Source organism: Micropterus salmoides, unplaced genomic scaffold (assembly GCF_014851395.1).
Source record: "Micropterus salmoides isolate LMB-PRFRI ecotype aquatic unplaced genomic scaffold, ASM1485139v1 Ms_hic_scaffold_997, whole genome shotgun sequence".
Lineage (NCBI taxonomy): Eukaryota > Metazoa > Chordata > Actinopteri > Centrarchiformes > Centrarchidae > Micropterus > Micropterus salmoides.
In genome coordinates, this window is record NW_024044789.1 from 1551 (window position 1) to 22128 (window position 20578).

The window sequence follows — 20578 nt, forward strand, 5'->3', positions numbered from 1 at the left end:
TATTTGTGTTAACTAGCAATTAAACAGGTGTACCTAATAAAGTGGCGAGTGAGTGTGTATCAGATCTGCTTTTAGCTTATGAGCCTTCAGAACCCTTAGGTCCTCTGGTAGAGGCCTGTTAATTATCTCTCCAAGTCCCCGTGATGAAAACTGATGTTGAGGTGTCCTTTTATTTAATATGACCAAAGTCTTTGTAACGGCCTTCCAGAGGGCAGCAGAGATATTTTTAAAAGCAAACAAAAGACCTACGTGTTTACCCAGGCTTCATTTAAGTTTTTTATTTTTACTGATACATTGTTTTATTGTATTTTATTCTCTTGTTCTTATATTTGTATGCTCTTTATTGTAGTATTTTATTTGTATTACTGTATCGTTATTCTTCATCTTTATTTTCTTTTTCTTTCAGTACCTTACTCTGCCTCTAGTGTTTCCTCATTGCAAATATGAGTCTTCAGACTTTTTTAAAGCAGCTCTCTGGAATGAGTCCAGATCACCACAGATCTCTTCTGAGGAAAGAGGAGGAGCTTCAGCTTCCTCATGTTTGTCAGAGCTGTTGGTCCAGTTTCTGTTTCAGACTGACAGACAGAAAGCTGAACCTTCAGTCCTTTTGATTATCTGAACAAGAACTAAACTTCTTTATCAATCTCTAAATGACTGAAGCCGTCAGGAAACACAAGCTTTTTCTGTTCAAGAAAACATTTTAATGTCAGAGACACAAACAGCTGACAGAGATTTATGTCATTAAACACTGAAGTCAGTCCAACTTTTCATCAGTTCAATAATGAAACAATAAAGAAATAAAAAGGATTTAAACTGCATTTCTTCTTCCTCATGATGTCGCTTCAAATCAGATCACATGAAACTGCATTTGAATAATTTCACAATAATCAATATTAAAAGATTACTTGAAACACACGTACAGATTTCACTTTCAAACAACCTGAGAAACATGTAAGGAGAGAAGGAACCAGACAGAAATTGTGATCAGTGATCGATTAAGATCTTATCGACCTACAGCAGTGTTACACTTGTGGAATTTTGAAGCACTAATTTACTCATGTAACACGCGTGTTAGTGTCAAGCAAGAAAGTCTGAACATTGCGTGTTGTTAGCCATCCTGCGCGGTTCGCTTGGTCAGTATTTCACTTTATTGGTGACAGCCTAGTTAATATGACAGAAACCCAGATTAAAAGGTGATGATCAGATCAGAGGGAGGAAGGTTATCTTACCGTGCACGAGGATCACAAACACCACAAACATCTTCATCTTCCTGTAGAAACTCCAACAAGCACAAAGTTAATCTGCTTCTCACTAAAGGAAGTCTTCAGAAACCCAGTGAGGACATCAGTTCACAGCCAGCTGTCCCTTTCCTCCTCCTGATAATCTGCTGACCTCTGAGAAAACTTTACTTTCGATTTGAACAGTTTTGTAACATTTACAGTAAGGGAAGGAGGAAGTCAGGTAATGTGAAGAGTATCTGGAAAGAAATTTGATTTTAGTTTCATTTCAGATCATGTAATTGAGAAATTAAGAAAAATTAAGAAGTATTAAATAATAAAATAGCGCAGAGAGACAATGGATCTCATGTAAGAATATTTTCCTTTTCGTCTTGCAAAACGATATTTTCCTAACCTGTGTTTGTGTTGGAGTGGGTGCTCTGTGCCTGAGAGGATCTCTGCGTGTCCTAAAGGTGTCTCTTTATGATTGGCTGGATTCACAGTACAGCCTGGGAGTGGCTGCTGCTGATTGGTTCATTCAAAACATCTGGTCTTTAAAATATCAGGTTTCCAGCGGTCTGACAGCAGCAAACCAAACCCTTTGTTTTGTGTTAGAGCTGGGAGGTTAGTTTTAGTCTCCTGAGGGCTGTTTCACTCTTTACCGTTTTATTACAGCGGCCATGTTTTTTTTTTAAAATCCTCTTTATTATTTATTTATTTAAACCTTTATTTGTGGTTTCTCACTGTGTTTAAAGTTTATTCTTTTCCATTTCAGCATCAGTAAATCTGTGAACAACCGGGTTGTCTCTTGAAGAAAGCTGTTGACAGGAATTCATCTGATTTACCTGGCTCGACATTGTCGCTTTTTCAACGGAAACCGTGGTGCCTCGAAACACACCGTTGTGTACACAAGCACACTTTATTTTCCTGCCGTTGTTTACACAAACTTGCCGCAGCTGATTGGGCAACACCTGTGACACGACCGCCAAACAGAAGTAAACATACCTACAAGCCTACGTTGCAAGGAACCTGGATTTCTAAATTCTGCTTTTGTGAAACAGCTCTCACATCAGGCTGTACAGTACAGACTCTGGATATATTTAAAAACAAAAAAAACTACTCTCTCAAATAATTAAATAAAAACAACAGGGGCACCTCCAAAAATGTAGCTTGCCTCGCAATGCTTTTGAGCCGACGGGAAGTACCCCGTGCTTTAAAGTAACTTACTAGCGGTCAAAACGGCGGCTATAACAAGGTGGATCAATATATTTGACCCGTCACAACCCAAACGAAATGACTCGTTTCACTATCGGAATGTGATCCATTCGCTCAGTAACATTTGAAAAGGCTAAACCAGCCGCACGTAGACAATTTTACCCCCATTTACGTTAGCGAAGGGCTAAACCGGAAGTTAGCCTGCTCGACCGGCAAAAGTCAACCCAGTGGACGCTGTAGCGCTACTGCCGATGAGTGTTTGGGGTGTAATAGCAGAATGACGGGGACACCGACGCACAGGTATAAATGCATGGCTACGTGCGTAGCCTACGGCGTAGTTGCATACGAGTTTATGCATCACTGGCGACAGCGACTGGAGTTTGTTTCCACCAGATGACTGTGTCTGATCTGTTTAAAGTGTAGTAATGAAGCAGGACAGAGCCGCTCTCTGGCCTTCAGGCAGGAGCCCTCAGATTCAAACAGGTTCTTTAACAGAAGCCAACAGAAAACCAAACAAGGCTAGCAGTTTCCCCCTGCTTCCAGTCTTTGTGCTAAGCTAAGCTAATCCTGGACCCACAGAACTGTAGAAGTCTGTTTAAAGAAGGACAGGAGGACAGGGACAGACTGAAACCTTTATTATCACAACAAAATGGACATTAACGTGTTTAGTGTGTGGAGTATTTGGGCAGCTGGTTTCCCAGTATGACTCGTCTCTCCACTCCCTCCTCTGAGATGCTCGCCAGTCTGACCACGCCACCGCTGGAGCCGTCTCTCTCCATCGCCAGAGACAGAGCTGTGAGACAAGACAGGAGAGAGACAGAGAGTCAGTCAGAGCCAGTAGTCCTGCAGTGGACCGCAGTTCCCAGCATGCCTTGCAGCAGCAGCAGTGTGTACCTGCAGCAGTGAGCTCCAGACACTGGTCTTTGCTCAGTCCCGGTTTGTAGTTGGAGTCCATGAAGCCGTAGATGTAGGTGCTGCCGCTGCCGCCCACCGACACCGGCTGCCTCACCAACATCCCACCAATAGGCACGCAGTACACCTGAGACACAGACGGGTGAGCAGAGAGACAGTCAGTGTGTGAAAATGTCCAGATTTGAGTTCAGCAGAGCTTCACAGGTTGCCACTGGAGTCCTCTTCCACTCCTCCATGACGACATCACGGAGCTGGTGGATGTTGGAGACCTTGGGCTCCTCCGCCTTCTGTTTGAGGACGTCCCACAGATGCTCAATAGGCTTTAGGTCTGGAGACATGCTAGAAGTCTGGCAAGATGTCGTCATGGAGGAGTGGAAGAGGACTGTGCGATGTGTTATTTTCAGGTGTGTTTATTAGGGATCGAAGTTTTTTCCGGACTGATACAGATTATTAGTGACCAATTAGACCGATATGTGGAACCGATATCCTTTTGCTGTAAAAATTTTAATGTTGGTCTCAAAATTTAGAATAACACAAACTCCAACACAAAGTCTGTTAAAAACAACAATATTAAAGTTAATTGTCATGTTTATAAATTAAAATTAAAAATGGCTTAGAGATCCATCCCAGAGATGGACTTAACTATAAGTGATAAATTATCATAATCTTTGTCTTTAAAAGCTGCCATTTATATTGTATTTATTTTATATTGTTAGGATTTTATTGATATATTTATTGATACTATATTCTTTCTGTTCTTTATCCGTCCTTTTATTGGTTTTTCATTACCAATTCATTTCATTACTTAAAAATGTTATTTAAAAAAGATATACAGGTGCTGGTCATATAATTAGAATATCATCAAAAAGTTGATTTATTTCAGTAATTCCATTCAAAAAGTGAAACTTGTATAATGTATACATTCATTCCACACAGACTGATATATTTCAAGTGTTCATTCCTTTTAATTTTGATGATTATACTGACAACTAATGAAAACCCCAAATCAGTATCTCAGAAAATTAGAATATTGTGAAAAGGTTCAATATTGAAGACACCTGGTGCCACACTCCTGCAAAGGCCTTTAAATGGTCTCAGTCTAGTTCTGTAGGCTACACAATCATGGGGAAGACCGCTGACTTGACAGCTGTCCAAAAGACGACCATGACACCTTGCACAAGGAGGGCAAGACACAAAAGGTCGTTGCTAAAGAGGCTGGCTGTTCACAGAGCTCTGTGTCCAAGCACATTAATAGAGAGGCGAAGATAATGAACAACATCTAGCTTCAACAGAAGGTAGAAACGAAGAGTACAAAGTAATGATTAAAATGACTCAGGAGGGAGCCTCATTCGGCGAGTGGAACCCGCTTCATTTAACAAAAGCTATAAACAAGTTGGTTGGCAATGTGAAAAGTGCGCGAGTAATGAGAAATGGAGCACTGATCAGCAAGGGAAGGCTGTTCGGCTTAACAAAATTGAAGGTAAGCGAGTGCAAGGATCATTGATCACCTATAATACAAAGAAGGTTCGAGGAGTCATTTCGGGAATACCCACAAATATGTCAGTAGAACAAGTCAAGGAAAATGTGGAAGGAGCACGTGTAGCCGAGGCAAAACGCTTGAAAACAACACGTAATGGTGAAAGATGTGACAGCTTGTCTGTGTAACGGGTTTGGTCGGGTGTGTGAAGGATGACTCTTGAGATCACTTCTTTTCCACGATTTATTGGCTCGCACATCTGCAGAACACAATGCACACATCAATTGCCCCCTGGCCTCCTCTTACATTACCTCTGCTTCCCTCAGCGGTGCAAGACGCAACTGAGCGCTTCATGTATTCAAAATACATTACAAACACATCACTCCAACATCACATGAGTTACTCTGCTCATAGTGTTCATAGTGTTCATAGAAAGCCATTAACACTGTTCAGAAAATACTAAATATTAAATGCAACAATTACATAAAAACAGCACATAGGTCTCCCCAAAACAACATCGCCTAACAGCGACACCTGGTGGTCTGAATAAAAAGTGTGTGTGGGAGGTGACAGAGACAACAAAAGTTACATTAAAAACAGAAGGAAAACACATACCTGCAGAACACAATGCACACATCAATTTCCCCCTGGCCTCCTCTTACATTACCTCTGCTTCCTAAACATACAAATACAGCGTTTACAAGTGACAAGACGCTGAAAACTCCGACAGGTTACATAGGTAACATGACACGGCCCGCCTGCCTGGTAAAACTGGCGCCAGAAAGTTAAAATGAAAACACTGATAAAACGTATTTTAACGGTCACACTGATACAAAACTGCTACGTGACATAACCATATTGAAATTGCACAATTTGTGTTTAAAGTTTTAACGTAAATGGTTCAATTTCCAAAGAAAACAATAGATAAACCCAGCAGCACTTTTCTACACAACTTAGCCTCAGCGGTGCAAGACGCGACTGAGGGAGACGAGCACTACGTAAGCTTAGGAGGTACAAAAGGGGTAGTGTGCAGCTAAGGAATGACGGAGTTTACATTTCCACAAGAAAAAATAGCAAAAATAAATATAAATAAAATAACTCAATGAGATAAAATTTGGAAATAAGAATTATTAAAGTGCATTTTTAACTCCGTTACATCTGTTATGATTGTTTTTGATGAGGAAAGTCTACCATCTAAGGTATATATAGGTTATATGTGCTACGATGTCAAACGTTATGTTCCCCCACCTCTGAGGTGCTTTAAGTGTCAAAAATATGGACACGTAGCAGCTGTATGTAAGGGCAAACAAAGGTGTGGAAGATGCAGTGGTGAACATGAGTACGGGAAATGCGTAAATGGAGCTAAGCTAAAATGCTGTAACTGTGGAGGAGAACACAACTCGGCCTACAGGGGATGCGAGGCTAGTAAGAGAGCTGTAGAAATACAGAGAATTAAAACATCAGAAGGGATAACATACGCTGAAGCAACCAAGAGAGTAGGTTGGCAACCAGACAGACCAAACAATAAACAAGCTAGTGTAGAATGTAAAAAGTCAAGAACACGTGAGGGATGTGACAAAATCAAGGAAGACACTATGTTGGGGGAAAAATGAGTTTGTTTTGCTTATGGTTGAAGTGGTAAATTGCTCTGTGCAAACAGAGAAGAAAACAGAAAAAGTCTAAATAATAGTTAAAGCAGCAGAAAGTACTTGGGAATCAAGGGGTTAGTGTGGGAGGAGGTTGAGGAACAATTAAGTGGAGGAACAACAAGCTCACAAGCACTGTCATGGGGTGGTGGATCTTCATGATCCTAACCATACTGCAATGGAATGCAAGAAGTCTAATTGCTAATGGACAAGAATTTAAGCATTTTATCTCAAACCTCCAAGATAAACCCAATATTATATGCATACAGGAAACATGGCTAAAACCACAATGGGACTTTGTAATTCAGGGTTACACAGCAATTAGGAATGATAGGGTGAATGGAAAAGGTGGTGGGGTAGTTTGTGCTAAATGGGACAAGGTTTAGTTTGATGACTGTAGGAAAAGAGCATGAAGCAATAGTAGTCAAAAGCTGGACAATAATTAATTATTATAACCCTTGCAATAGATTAAATATAGACACATTGAATACTGTGGGTGGGCAAACAAAGTGGTCTGGTGCGGTGATTTTAATGCACATAGTTCACTGTGGGGAAGTAAAAAGACAGATACTAATGGATTAATCATAGAGGAATCAATTGTGGATAAGGGATTAGTTTGCATGAATGATGGAAGTGGCACCAGATATAACAGTGTTTAAAATACAGAAAGTGCAATTGATTTAACATTAGTATATCAGGGGGTAGCAGGCATTACCACATGGGAGGTGTTAAATACATCATCAGGAGGTAGTGATCACTACCCTATAATAGTTAAGATCGGAGTAGAGATACATCATGAGGAAAACTCAAGAATAAAAAGGTGGAAACTAGATGGAGCGATTGGGACACATTTCAAAAATTATGTAAAAATAAGTGTGAGAGTTTAATCAGAGAAGATTTATCAGATGGGGACCAATGTAATAAAAAGTTGGTGGGAGTCATTATAAAGGCAGCAGAGGAAACGATACAAGAAGTACAGGGAGCAGAGTGAAAAAGAACGGACCATGGTGGGATGTAAATTGTAGCAAAGCTATTAAAAGAAGAAACAAGGCATTTAGGCAGTTAAAAAACATCATTCACTAGAGACATTAATTAATTACAAAAGATCACAGGCCATAGTCCGGAAGACTATAAGAGCAAAAATACGTGCATACTGGAGGGATTACTGCAATAAGACTGGAAGAGAGACATCACTGGCTGATATATGGGGAATGGCTAGAAAAATGAGTGGAATCAGAAGGAGTTATATAATACCAGTCTTAATAAGTGGCAATAAAACAGCAATCAGTAATGTGGAGAAGGTAGAAATGTTGGCAGAAACATTAGTTAAAGTACACAGTTCAGAGAATTTATTAGTCGAAGCCAGAAAGTGCAGAGATAACATTCTTGCCATGAACCCAGGTGTCAATATACAGAAGAGCACAACAACTGATGATTTAGATGTACCATTTAGCTTATTTGAGTTAAGGAGGGCTATCTCAAAGACAAGACTTCATCTCCAGGGAAGGACAACATCTGTTATAGCATGTTAGCTCACTTGGAAGATAGTGCACTTATGTATTTTAAGATTATTTAACCAGATTTGGGAAACAGGCAAAATACCAATAGCATGGAAACAATCAATCATAGTACCAATAGTAAAACCTGGGAAAGATCCATCAGACCCATCAAGTTATAGACCAATAGCACTCACATCAAATTTGGGGAAAACCATGGAACGTATGATAACAGACAGATTAACATTCTTTCTAGAAAGCAGAGATCTGTACTCACCATACCAAAGTGGGTTTTGGAAAGGGAGAAATATAATGGACTCTATTTTATGTTTGGAATCTGAAATCAAAAAAGCTCAGACAAATGGGGAGATTGTGGTAGCTGTCTTTTTTGATATTGAAAAAGCATACGATATGTTATGGAAGGAAGGGTTACTTATCAAATTAAATAAATTAGGTATAGGTGGTAGACTGTACAACTGGGTGTTGGACTTTTTATTTGGCAGGGCAATAGAGGTCAGGGTGGGCACAGAATATTCAACTCTATAAAGTTGAAAATGGTACTCCACAAGGCAGTGTGTGTAGTCCAGTACTATTTAACATCATGATCAATGATATTTTTGAAAAAGTGGAAAGAAGTATTGGGAAGTCCTTGTATGCAGACGATGGCACCCTATGGGTAAGAGGACGGAATTTGAAATTTATTCAGAAAAAATTACAGGCAGCAATTGTGGAGGTGGAACAGTGGGCAAATAACTGGGGTGTTAAGGTGTCGGGTGCAAAGACACAAGTGATATGTTTTCCAGGAGACATAAAGAAGTGTCCTTAAAATTATATGATCAAACCCTTGAAGAAGTAAAAGTTATCAGACTGTTAGGAGTGTTGTTTGATGAAAAGTTGACCTGGAAACAGCACACTGATAAGGTCAAAGACAAATGCAAAAAAATCAATAACCTTTTAAGATGTCTGTCAGGAAGGGACTGGGGGCCACTACAACATCATTGCTTAAAATATACCAGACCTTGATGAGATCTACACTAGATTATGGATGTATAGCAAATATGTCAGCAGCAGAATGCCATCTTAAAAAACTAGATGTGGAACAGGCACAAGTGTAAAGGACATGCAGTGGAGCATTTAAGACCTCTCCAGTGGCTGCCATGCAAGTGGAAATGGGGGAACAGCCACTAAGAATAAGAAGAACAAGAATTATGCTAACATACTGGGCTAATCTTCAGGGACACTGTAGCTCTCACCCCGCGCTAAAGCCGACCTAGAAGAATGTTGGGAACACAATAAGAGCAGCTGTTTCAGTTTTCGATGGGTGAAAGCAGAAAGCCTTTGCTTGTACAGTATAAAATATATCCCAATAGTCCCATATCCAGATCTTTCTCCGTGGTTTTTTGTAAATCCATCCATTGACCTGCATATACAGCAAATAATCAAAAAGAAATCCAAGCAAGCACACACGGGAAGAAGAGCAGAAAGTTACATAGAGCAGCACTATAGAGATAACCGCATGGTCTTTACTGATGGCTCTAAAGATCCACAGACCGGACGGACAGGAGCTGCCATATACATCCCAGCATACAAAATAGGCATTAAAAAGAGAATCATCTATCAGTATATACAGTTGAGCTTATGGCCATTTTGATGGCATTACAGTGGCTAGAAGAAAATAAGGAAAGCAAGGTGGTCATTGCATCCGATAGCTGGGCAGCGCTCACCAGTATTAAATCTGTTAAGTCCTGTAGGCTGGATCTGGTATTTAGTATTCATAGCTCTCTATGTAGATTATATCATAAGGACTGGACTGTCTGCTTTGTTTGGGTTCCTGCCCATGTAGGGGTAGAAGGAAATGAAGACGCTGATATTCTGGCAAAACAAGCACTTAAATCAAAGTCAGTTGATATACAAGTTCTGCTAAGTAAATCTGAAGCTAAAACAGTCATTAAAGAGAAAATGCAAAAAATATGGCAAGAATACTGGGAACTAAATGAAACTGGAAGACATCTTTACAGTATACAGAATCATGTTGGTCTGGGAAGAAAACTGGGTGGTTGCCGGAAGACAGAGACCGTCATTAGAATAGGACACACAGGGTTTAACCATTCACTTTATAAAATAGGTAAACACCCAACTGGGCACTGTGTAAAATGTAGTAGTGTAGAGAGCATTCAACATGTGCTGGTTGAGTGTAGAGGCGAGGAGGAAAATAGCAGCAGTTATAGAGAAAGCTGAGCTTAGGTTCACTGTCGAGAACCTCCTTGGGGATAAAGCATGGGGAATATCAAAGCATATTTGTTTATTTGGTTTTTATGTTAGTCTGCACATAATCTGTTCCACACTCCAGTCCGGTAGGTGGCTGTAATGCTCCTAAATGCTGGCTGCCAACCTGCCACAAAACAAGAAGAAGAAGCAGAAGCAGAGCGCTGATCGGGGAGAGACGAGGGAGGAAAGTGTTTTTGCTTTGCAGACCAACTAAAGTCAGAAGTCTTTAATTACTGTCGGCAGGGCTCTCAAGTCTCGCGCATTTCAGCCAGTTCACGCGCTCACACCTTGTATTTCTCACGCTGAGAAGTAAGTCAAGAGATAACGTCCTCCAAGTTGTTCATTAATGGACGATCATTTCTGTGCCGAGTTCACAGCCTCATCTCTGTAGCTGCTAAATGCCAGAGCCGTTCAGCCCATCACAAATTAAAATGTGTCGTTTCCGGTAAACTCCGTCGTCCCGCCGCAGGCGCGTTCGTTACCAGGCAACATGGATGCGCGTGCACACACGCAGTGGAAGTCGGAAGCGCGAGACCCGATGGATGCGGTAACTGTAGGTTTTTGTTGTTTCCTGGAAAAATGACTCAGAGATAGTGAGAGCAGCTGATGTTGGGGAGGACAGACAAATGTGTTGTAAATTATTACTGATGCAGTCAGAAACTCTCCAACCTCTTTGCAACCTGCAGCTTTGGCTTTTTTATCCAGCGCCCAGCAAAGGAACTTTAAAAAATAAAAGGACCAATATTTCAGTGTAAAAATGCTCAGCAGGTGATCAGAAATGACATCATAACAGGAAACCAGAATAATCCAGGAGATCATTTCCATGGATGGAAAGAATGAGATCAATAAGTTATTGATTTCCAGTATTGATCAAGAAGAAAGCTGAAAGAAACCAAATGTGTTGATCACTCAGAACAAAGAAATGCAGCTTTAATAGTTTGGATCAATGAAAGATTGATGCTCAGTTCTCTTCACATCATGTTGAAGCCGTTTGGAAAGAAAAGTGGGCTCAGAGTCGGCAGAAGAAAAGGCCAAATATTGATGAAGCAGGAAGAGCAGTTTGGGATCAGATCCAGATCAGATGTTTGTGTGTCTCGGTGTTCTGGACTGATGTTGAACATGTGGAGCTGAGATTCATTTACAGAACAGAGATGAAAACATTTGAAAGCTTCTTCTCTTCAAAGTTCAGCTTTAGATCCAGAAATGTAAAAGTCCAGCAGCTCAACACTGACAGGAGACATTACTGTGAAGCAGCACATGGACAAAACAATCCCAGCAGCATCAAGACTCTGATCATCTCCAACAGCTTCCTGTGTTTCTGTCCCCTGTTAGCTGCTGCTCTCATCTGCTTCTGTCAATAAAGTTATTCAAACTGCTGCTGCTGTCTGTGCAGCTCATGTTCTGCTTTGTTGTCCTCTCAGTCTGTCAGGTGGAGGTGGAGGAGGGGGCGGAGTCTGTCCTGCTGCCCTTCAAGACCACAGACAACCTGCCTCAGGACGCTAAGTGAGTGGAACGCTATGATCCCTATAAGATGGTCCACATGTATCAATATGGCTCTGACCAGCCTGACCGACAGGACCAGGTTTACAGAGACCGAACAGAGATGAAGGAAGACCTGCTGAGAACTGGAGACCTCAGTCTGACCCTGAAATCCCCCACAGACAGAGACGGAGGACGATACAGTTGCATCGTCCCAGCAGAACATCTATAGAGTGAAATCAGTTGTTCTCAGGGTCAAAGGTCAGTATGCAGACTGAGGTCAGAGTCTCTGTGTTTGTCTCTGTCTGACTGTCCTCTGTCTCCTCTGCAGAGAGAAGCAGGAACAGAAGCAGCTCCGCTGATCCAACTCCTCTGATGCCGATCAATCTGTTTGATCTTTGATCATTGATCCGATCTGACTCTGGATCAGAGAGAAAATGGAGGTGAAGCAGCTGATGGAGGACGGATGAAGACAGGAGGACGCTTTGTCAGCTTCTTCTTCACTCTGACTCCTCCTACTGACTCTCACACACAGTCTACACACTCACTATTGATTCCTGCTGATCAGTGATGTCAGAGTGAGGTCAGCGTGATGTCACATGGCTTGAACGGGCGTGTTTCCTGTGAACCTCCCAGCGGCTGGATAACAGCTGCGGCTCTCTGGATATTTGTGGCTCGTTCTAATGCGTGCAGTCAAACAAACTTTATTTCTACAGACACAGAGAAGTCAGCAGCTGCAGGAAATCAGAACCACTGACAGGAAGTTAAGAGTCAAGTTAAACCACATGTCAGAACTTTCTACAGCAGCAGGATTTAGAAGATGCTGGAAGCTGCTGTCTTTAGATTTTGGACCCGTCACAATTTGTCACATTTTCTGAAGCCACAACAAATCTTGTTGAAAGGAAACAGTTGATTGAAGGTCCAGTTTCAAACGAAGAGTCAAAGCTTCTCTTTGTGTCGACTCCTTTAATGAGAACATTGAAAAGGACTCGAGTCCAAGTCTCAAGTGTCCAGCTCAGATTATTCCAGCACCAACCCTGGCAGGATGCAAGTTAAACAGAAAGCAACACATTTAGTGACAGAACAGAAAGCAGCCAGCTGTTAAAATGGACTCAGAGAATGAAGACACAATAAGATTTGATTCAGTCAGACTTTCACAAGAACAAAGGTTTGTTCAGCCTGAACACAAATGTGGTCTGTAGTGTTTTTGTAGTCCCTGTTTTTCAGCGCCTCTTCCTCCTCACTACACACTGGATCAAAGCACAGCAGTTAAACCCAGAGGCCTCCAGTGGACCTGGTTCAGGCCTCTGAAACATCTGGACTCTGTGATCTTTGTCTTCCAGCGTTGACATTTGGAGCAGGTATAAACAGACGTCACGTGATCTAGTTTGTTTGAAGCGTACCGAGTCCTTCAGACGTTGATCTCAGAACTCAGCAGAAACTCCACTTCTTTAGTCTCTTTCCTCCAGGTTCTGGTTTTTCTCGTCTCTCTGTTCATTCCTCAAAGATAAAGCTGGATTTTTCATTGAAGCTGAAACATTTCAGTAAATATGCCAGATTTAGCCAGAAGGCTGTTTTTCATCTGTAGTCAGTACAAGTCAACACAAAACAGACAACATAGTAAAACCAACCCAGGGACCAGTAGACTCCAGCACATATACTAGCAGTCATTATGTTCCAGTACACAGGTCATGAACTGTTACCAGAGGAAATCAGAAGCTTACAGTAATCTGTTGGACTCAAAGATGTTATGTTATTAAAGTGCTGTTTATGCACTCAGATCTAATTCAATAATCTGGTTTCCTGCAGCGGTTTGAAGCCAAAATAAACATTTTGCTGTGATTTCATTTCAATAAACTGATCAAAATGATGCTGATTTGTTGAACATATGAATTCCTGCTCTGTCAGGTCTGTCTTCAAGATGACAAGCAAACATCTTTTAAAACGCTTGTTTTCTAAATGGAGTTCTGCTCAGTCAGGGCGATGCTATGCTAACTTGTTTCAAGTACGACGACGGCTGGAATCATCTATCAGACACAGATTCATTTTCAGACCTCACCAGGTAGTTCAGCTTCCCGCCTCTCTTTTCTCCCAGCATCCTCCTGTCTCGTCTGTAGAAATATGAACTAGTGGTCCACGCGGTCCTTGTGGTCCGGACCGGTTGCCGAGGGGTCCGTTGCTGGTCCAAAGCCACTGCACACCTCCTCTGTATAATAAAAGCTTTATTTGTAGAGCACTTTTCAACACGGGGAACAAAGAGCTTTAAAACAATCCATCTGTCAATAAAGGAAAATAAATGAGGCGTCACACAGTGAAAGCTTTTTGTAGAAATGTGTCTAAGAAGTGAGATGAAACCAGGAGCAGACTCTGAGCCTGTAGGGGCCCTGACAGCAGAGACCCTGTCCCCTTTGGCTTTGAGCCTAGACTTTGGAGCAGTTAGCAGAGCCCTACTAGAGGATCTCAGTCTGCGTCCTGGCTCATATGGGGATAAAAGCTCAGAGAAGGTGCGTGCCCATGTCTGGCCTTAAAAGTGATCAGAAGGATTTTAAAGTGCGTCCTAAAAGAAACAGGAAGCAGGACGCTCACACTGGGCTGATGTGCTCACATTTCTGCAGCGAGCGGCAGCATTTTGGACCAACTGTAGGTGATGAACTGATTTCTGACTCAGACAGGTATATAGGGAGGATATCGGTCTGCGGCTGAAATGAAAGACTTCACCTCGGCCGCATTTCTCAAATGATAAAAACAGAACAAGCTTACATGAGGTTCAAAACACAAGTCCTAGTTTCTGGCCGAGCTTCTTGTTCGCTTGGGTTTGTCCTGATTTCAGAAAGGAACGAACATCACAGAGGAAGACGCAGAGATGTTGATCCTCACAGGTACGTGAATCTAAACTATAACGTGGTTCATGCTGAACTTGAGCGCTCACTCTTTCTACACATCCTGGCAGAGAACGCTGGTGAGCTCCCAGCATCCTCTCCTGTACCTGCTGAATCTTATCTGTCTTCACATCCTGAGCAAGGTTCAAACGTTTTAACTTAAACCAAGAGACAGCTGTTTGTGGGTCACGTTGAACGTCACGTCGCGGCAGTTGTGTTGCTATGACGACCAGCTACATTGAGGGGATCTGCAATGAAAAACAGAGCAGAAAGGAAAAACTGCAAATATGGACTGCAGGCAGGAATTTAATCCTGCCTTTCAGAATTAATAATATAACAGCTTTGTTTGGAGGACTTGAAATAGTCTTTTTACTGTAATATTTTGGCTTTAAACTAAATAATAATAATAATACTTTGCACCTGAGAAAACAACACAGGTAGTTCTCTCCATTTTCTGCAGCTTCCTTAAGATGCCATCATGCTGCTGAAGGTGAAACACCAGACTGCCAACAAGTTCATCAGACTACAGTCAGGTTTCACCTGTTTGGAGTTCGTCAATGAAGGCAGGCAGCTAACTTGTATACTAAATGAAAGTACAAGCTTTAAGGCTTTTTTAAAAACTGTCCTCATGAGAGTTCAAGTTGGAATCAGATTTAGTGAAAATCGGGCACCGTGCTTCTCGCCACAGGCCTTTTTCTTCTTACACTGAAAATATAGCCACTTAAAAATGAATGTATGCACTGTAATCCTGAACAGTACTGCTAAGTCATAAGCATTATGGGTGAAGCACTCAAAAACAGCTAATAAGTTCTCTGAACGGGTAATGCTGTTTTAATTATATGTGCATCATTGTTTTTGAGTGAACGTTGTTATCTTACTGATGACTTATGAGTGTACAGAGGGACGCAGCGTCTGACGTCATTAAATTCAAGATGGTGAGCGAGAGGAATCTGAAAGTAACGGAGCAAAACTTTTCATTAATAATGTAATTTACAAAGTTTGATATAACCCAGGTTCCTGCACAGAGCTGTGAAAGTGTTTTTTTGTTCTGTGACTTTATTTTATAACCGCGCGCTTTAATGACCGGAGGAAGAATCATATGTGCAGTTTGCCGCGTTATAATATGTGACTTGTAACACGAAGACAACTGGTTGGCGACACGTTTACAACGTGCAAACAACATGTGGTTGACGTGTTGTCTACGTGTTAATTTTTCACATGTTGTCAACGCGTTGATTTCACCTGATTCTGAGCCATTTGACCACTTGTCCAGTTTGAACTGGTGAGTGTTTTACTTTCCCATTGGCTGCTGAGTAGTAGGGTTAAACCTTTTCCGCTATTAAACATGCTAAGGATCCTCTAATTTCTCTTCCTTTTCTTCCTTTAGCATGCAGCCTATGAAAATGTAATATTTGGATTGCTGTTTAAGACTTAAAATAAATTAGTATTATTATAATAATAATATTATTAAAGTTATACATTGTTTTCATCATGTTGCTCATTTACTGCCTATTTTGATAAACACATCAGAGGGAATTAATGCTTTTTACACCATTCATCAACTTTAGATTTATATCTTAAAAAAACATGAACAGTTGTGCGGGGGAAAATAACAGCAGTGGTACTCATTTGATGTTGGTGTAGGAAACAGACCATTGTAAAAAATACTGTATGTCTAAAACAACGTGAACTTTTTCAGCATTTTAATGTAATTTAGGGCTTTGACCAGCAGGGGGCACATTGTGACTAATTATGGGGCTTGTTAAAACCTAAACGGACCTTGTTTAGATATTAGGCACACATATGTACACAGGTGATATTACCCTTTTTGATGAAATGTATAGCTTCCAAAGATGTCGGGATTAGAATGAAAGTTTGTAATTAGGTCAGTAACTGATTTGACTTTCCTGACAGCAGATGTACACTACTGTGCCAAACTCCTAGGTCGTCCTCATCTTATTAAAGCCTAAAACCTGAGAAGTGTTTAGCCAGTTACAGCCTATTATACATAATAAGTTAGATATAATAATGTGGTTCAACAGTTTTAATTGTGCGCAATATTGTGCAAATGGTCTGATGGCTCTTGTTAAATATCAGCAGACTCCTCATTGTTGGCAATAAAATCACGAGTGTGGCTATCCATAGCTGCTTTCAAACTGCATTAAACTCGCTGTATGAAAGGTACGAAGCGTGAAAGGGGGGTCTGATTTGATCCACCTCTGCGCCAGGAACATGGGTAGTAACAGAGACGGAACGATGTCTGTGTGAAAAGCCACAGCCGGCATGCTGGTGTTGTGTCTGTTGGTCTTTTTCTGTCACAGCGCTGGTTCCGCAAAAATCGCATCACTATGTGAAAGCATGGTTGCGGGATTATGCTGCACGCTTTTGAATGAGCAAAATCGGCATATTGGAGATACTGGGGAAATGAAAAATCATCATTTGTACCTTAATGGATGCAGATCAAACACTGGAACACACACACACAGCAGCACATGCTATGTTGTGAGCATGTGAAACAGCCACTTTATGACCAATTTGTGGAAGTGGGGGGAAAATTCTCCCAATGTGATCAAACAACCTTCTAGGTGGGAGTCCTGCACTTTAGCAATTGAGCTAACTGAGCACCTGTCAGGATCGCTGGGAGCGCAGAGCAGGTGAGAGCCCAAATGCATGACACAGCGCTGAGATATAGTTCAAGGGTATTTAATCCAGGGCAAGACAACACAGGCATGAACCAAACTCACGAGTACAAGGAAACCGGTACATCCAAAAACCCAGAACAGGTAATGCATCAACTCGCAGAACAAACGACAACCGACTGAGCAGACATGCGACCGTGAACAGAAACACCAGACATTTATACACAGGGACTAACAAGCAGGGCGGGAGCAACACAGGTGACTGGGATCAGGGTTAACGAGGCAGAGAGACAGAAGGGGAAACAGAGAGGCTGGATGGCAGGCAGATTACTGGAGGTGAGCAGACATTACACAAGTACTGAACACTGAACATATCAAGGTAAGAAGTAACAGATCAGAATAATAAAAATAACAAACTAACCCAGACACCATCAGAGATATCACCACTAAACTAACACCAACAAGGAACACAGACTGAAGATAAAACAGAACTCAGATCAGTCGTGGGCAAAGCACTACAGAAGTACACAGACCAGGAACCTGTTTCAGAAAGCAGGTTCAACAAACTCTGAGTGTAAACCTGAACTCTGGGTTGAAGAACAAGTTCAGTCAACTCTCGTATGTTGAGCCTGATTGAAGCGCGTGCGTGGGGATGAAAAAAACCTCCGATACTACGATTCACCATGGCAACGGGTAAATAAAGGCAGGGCCTCCATTTTAATCGGGTGGAGCTAGAAATATGAATGCTGCCAACGCGGACCCTGATTGGCTGTAAAACACAGGAGTGGAGGATCGATACGTTAACAACGTTACATTTTATACAGCGTTGCTCATTCATCATTTACCAGACTGGAATTTCCTTAATGATGATAAAGAGCTGGAATTCTCCTCCAGCCTGTTTTAAAAAGCTACAGGCCTGTTTATCCAGCTGTAACCTGACGGGACTAAATGCCGGTGGCAATAACTGAAGATGAAAATATTAATGGAACAGATTAGACACAGTTTAGGCTCCTCATGGACCTGTGATAGTAAAGCCACAGTCCGACTCAGTGGGTCTATTAATGATTTTTTTGTAATGTAAAATGTTTCTAGGTTCAAACTGACTGTGAAGTTTAAGACGTCTATGTTACATTAATAAAATCTTGCTCATTTCGTATTTTATGAAATGCTGTTAAAACACATTCAGACTATCAGCAGATAATGAAAAACTCACTTTTAAACTACATTTATTTGTTTCAGCTGCACCACAGTCATCCTCACTCAGAAATATTCACATCATATCCAGCTGATAACTACTATAGGAATGTTCAATCAGTGCGACTACAATGTGAAAGGTCACTGTTCACTGATCAGTTCTGTACAGATTACTTTAAACTGCAGCACTGTAGCCTTAATGTCCACACAGTCACTGAGTTATAAAGGACGGTGTAGCTTATAGATTTTATTCTGTGCTGAGGATAAATTTCCGATGTCCAACTCTCTGTCCATACATCGATGACAGATGTTCAAGATCATGTTTGGGTAAAAAAGAAAACGAATGGCCTATTTAGCCGTGATTTCGATGTTTCTAAAGACATAATTGTGTTCCAATATGTGCTTTGATATCGACAGAATAATTGAGGAAATGAAACGTGTGTCAGACGGCAGCTTCAGGCTCCGCAGGAGGAGTCAGAGAGAAACTCAGCGTTAGTTGAAGTAAACCTCCTCCAGAGCAGGTTAGGTTCACAGCTCAACTTACTCAGAGTTTTCACTAAACCCGCTTTCTGAAACGGGGCCCAGGAGTAGACCTGAACTAAGATACAGGACTAAGAAGTAAAACTAAGACACCAAGAAGACAGACATGAGTGAAACCCAAAACACAACAGACTATAAGACAGATACTGAACTGATCAAATCATCAAAAACCCACAGAGCGCTAAACTAAACATAGCCGACAGGCAGAATGTGACAGCACCACAGGATCTGATTAAAATATTCTGCCTTATGTTCTGACTCACCCTCTAATGAATACAAACAATTGCTCCAATGCTAAACTTATATGCCAGTGCTGTAAATCATTACTTCTGCTTCTTCTTTGAATGTACAACGTAGTGATGAGCGTCTACACTGCCAAAATTACAAGAAGAAGAAGAACGTAGTGACGAAACTCTAGCTGTATGTTTTATAAAAGAAAGACAAAGCCTTGTTATGAGCTTTGAGATGACATGTAAGCCACTTTGCGTCCGCTGTCTAGTAATTGACACAGGTGTGTCCAAATGGTTGAGACACCAGCCAGATATTGTTTTTCACTTTAGTCTTTTGTTTGGTTTAAACTAAAGTCGCTTTTTATTGAATGTGTTAAAATCCGGTGAATCAAGTCTTATGTTTTCCATCTTGAAGCGTCTCCAAGCCTGAAAGCTTTGACAGCCATCAAGTCCATACACTATATCAGTCATAAATAACTATATAAATACAAAATAAAAGTTTAAATTGCACTTTAATAAATCCATCCATGTCTTTTCACTCTGTTTTATTTTTTAGTAATTCTGTTTTATAAACAGACAGAAATAAAGCAGGATGACCACTGCTCCACCCGGCTTAATTTTTGCTAAGGTGCTGGAAGCATCAATGAGTCCAAACTGATAAAAGAGAGATCAACACACTTAAATCTATGCAGTTTATTAAGGTTTCGGTCTAACAGACCTTCATCAGAGCATAACTCAACATTGGATAGGCAGGCAAAAATAACCAATCACATTCCAGTCACTGGCAGTACCAACACATCTGTGCACGCCCATTTACTGTGAGTCTATGTGCAAGCCCTGATGACAGAGGCTCCACTTCCTGGGAATTGAGGTTTTGAGTACTGAATGGCGTACTGTCATGCATGCCAATAGAAGCCTTACTTGTCCCTTAATAACACAATACAATGTAATGACAAAGGAAATGGGAATTTGAGAGGGATCAGGCTTGAGCCATCATAAATCAGAAGTCCCCCAGATCTATAAGAAAAGGACTAATGGTTATCAGGTGAGGGGCGCCACAAACCATAGACCATAAACTGTACATGAGAGATGAAGAAAAGAAACATCTTGGATTACAGCACAACACATCAAAATCCACATTGAGGATTTTCCCTGTTGTTTGGCACAATTGCCAGATGGATTATTCCCATCTTTTCCAGGAGCTAAAATATTCTGTTTAAAACCTGCCTTAATATTATCTCTGTGCCAGCGTGTTGCATAAGTTAGCAGCTCTTCTATAGACAAAGAGGGGAGGATCATTAAAATGCTGGGTATGCTAATGCCGGATCAGAGGCCAGTGTTTAAGAATAGCGTTCTGACAGAGTAACTTTTACCCTATTTTGTTTT

General features: G+C 41.2%; 1 protein-coding gene and 2 long non-coding RNA genes across 3 annotated transcripts; 1 reads left to right on the forward strand and 2 right to left on the reverse strand.

The window, feature by feature from the left end:
* Nucleotides 1-3050: 3050 nt before the first annotated feature.
* On the reverse strand, nt 3051-3682 carry LOC119896416 (proteasome subunit beta type-6-like). The gene is made up of 3 exons (XM_038709838.1): nt 3614-3682; nt 3327-3531; nt 3051-3225 (listed from the first exon to the last, which is right to left on the reverse strand). The coding sequence occupies exons 1-3, from the start codon at nt 3680-3682 to the stop codon at nt 3098-3100; spliced, it is 402 nt and encodes a 133-aa protein (XP_038565766.1). The 3' UTR covers nt 3051-3097.
* Nucleotides 3683-5046: 1364 nt separating this feature from the next.
* LOC119896409 lies at nt 5047-6401 on the reverse strand. The gene is made up of 2 exons (XR_005443211.1): nt 5489-6401; nt 5047-5132 (listed from the first exon to the last, which is right to left on the reverse strand). It is a non-coding gene; the product is annotated as an uncharacterized LOC119896409 (long non-coding RNA).
* A 4606-nt stretch (nt 6402-11007) lies between these two features.
* LOC119896410 lies at nt 11008-12929 on the forward strand. The gene is made up of 2 exons (XR_005443212.1): nt 11008-11971; nt 12042-12929. It is a non-coding gene; the product is annotated as an uncharacterized LOC119896410 (long non-coding RNA).
* Nucleotides 12930-20578: the final 7649 nt, after the last annotated feature.

Excerpts from the sequence above, each read along its gene's own strand:
- LOC119896416 (XM_038709838.1), bottom strand. The coding sequence starts at position 3,682 with ATGTCTCCAGACCTAAAGCCTATTGAGCATCTGTGGGACGTCCTCAAA. Across the intron at positions 3,532-3,613 it reads AGAAGGCGGAGGAGCCCAAG|ACTCAAATCTGGACATTTTC; the intron begins GTCTCCAACATC and ends AAGCTCTGCTGA. Across the intron at positions 3,226-3,326 it reads TCTGGAGCTCACTGCTGCAG|CTCTGTCTCTGGCGATGGAG; the intron begins GTACACACTGCT and ends CTTGTCTCACAG.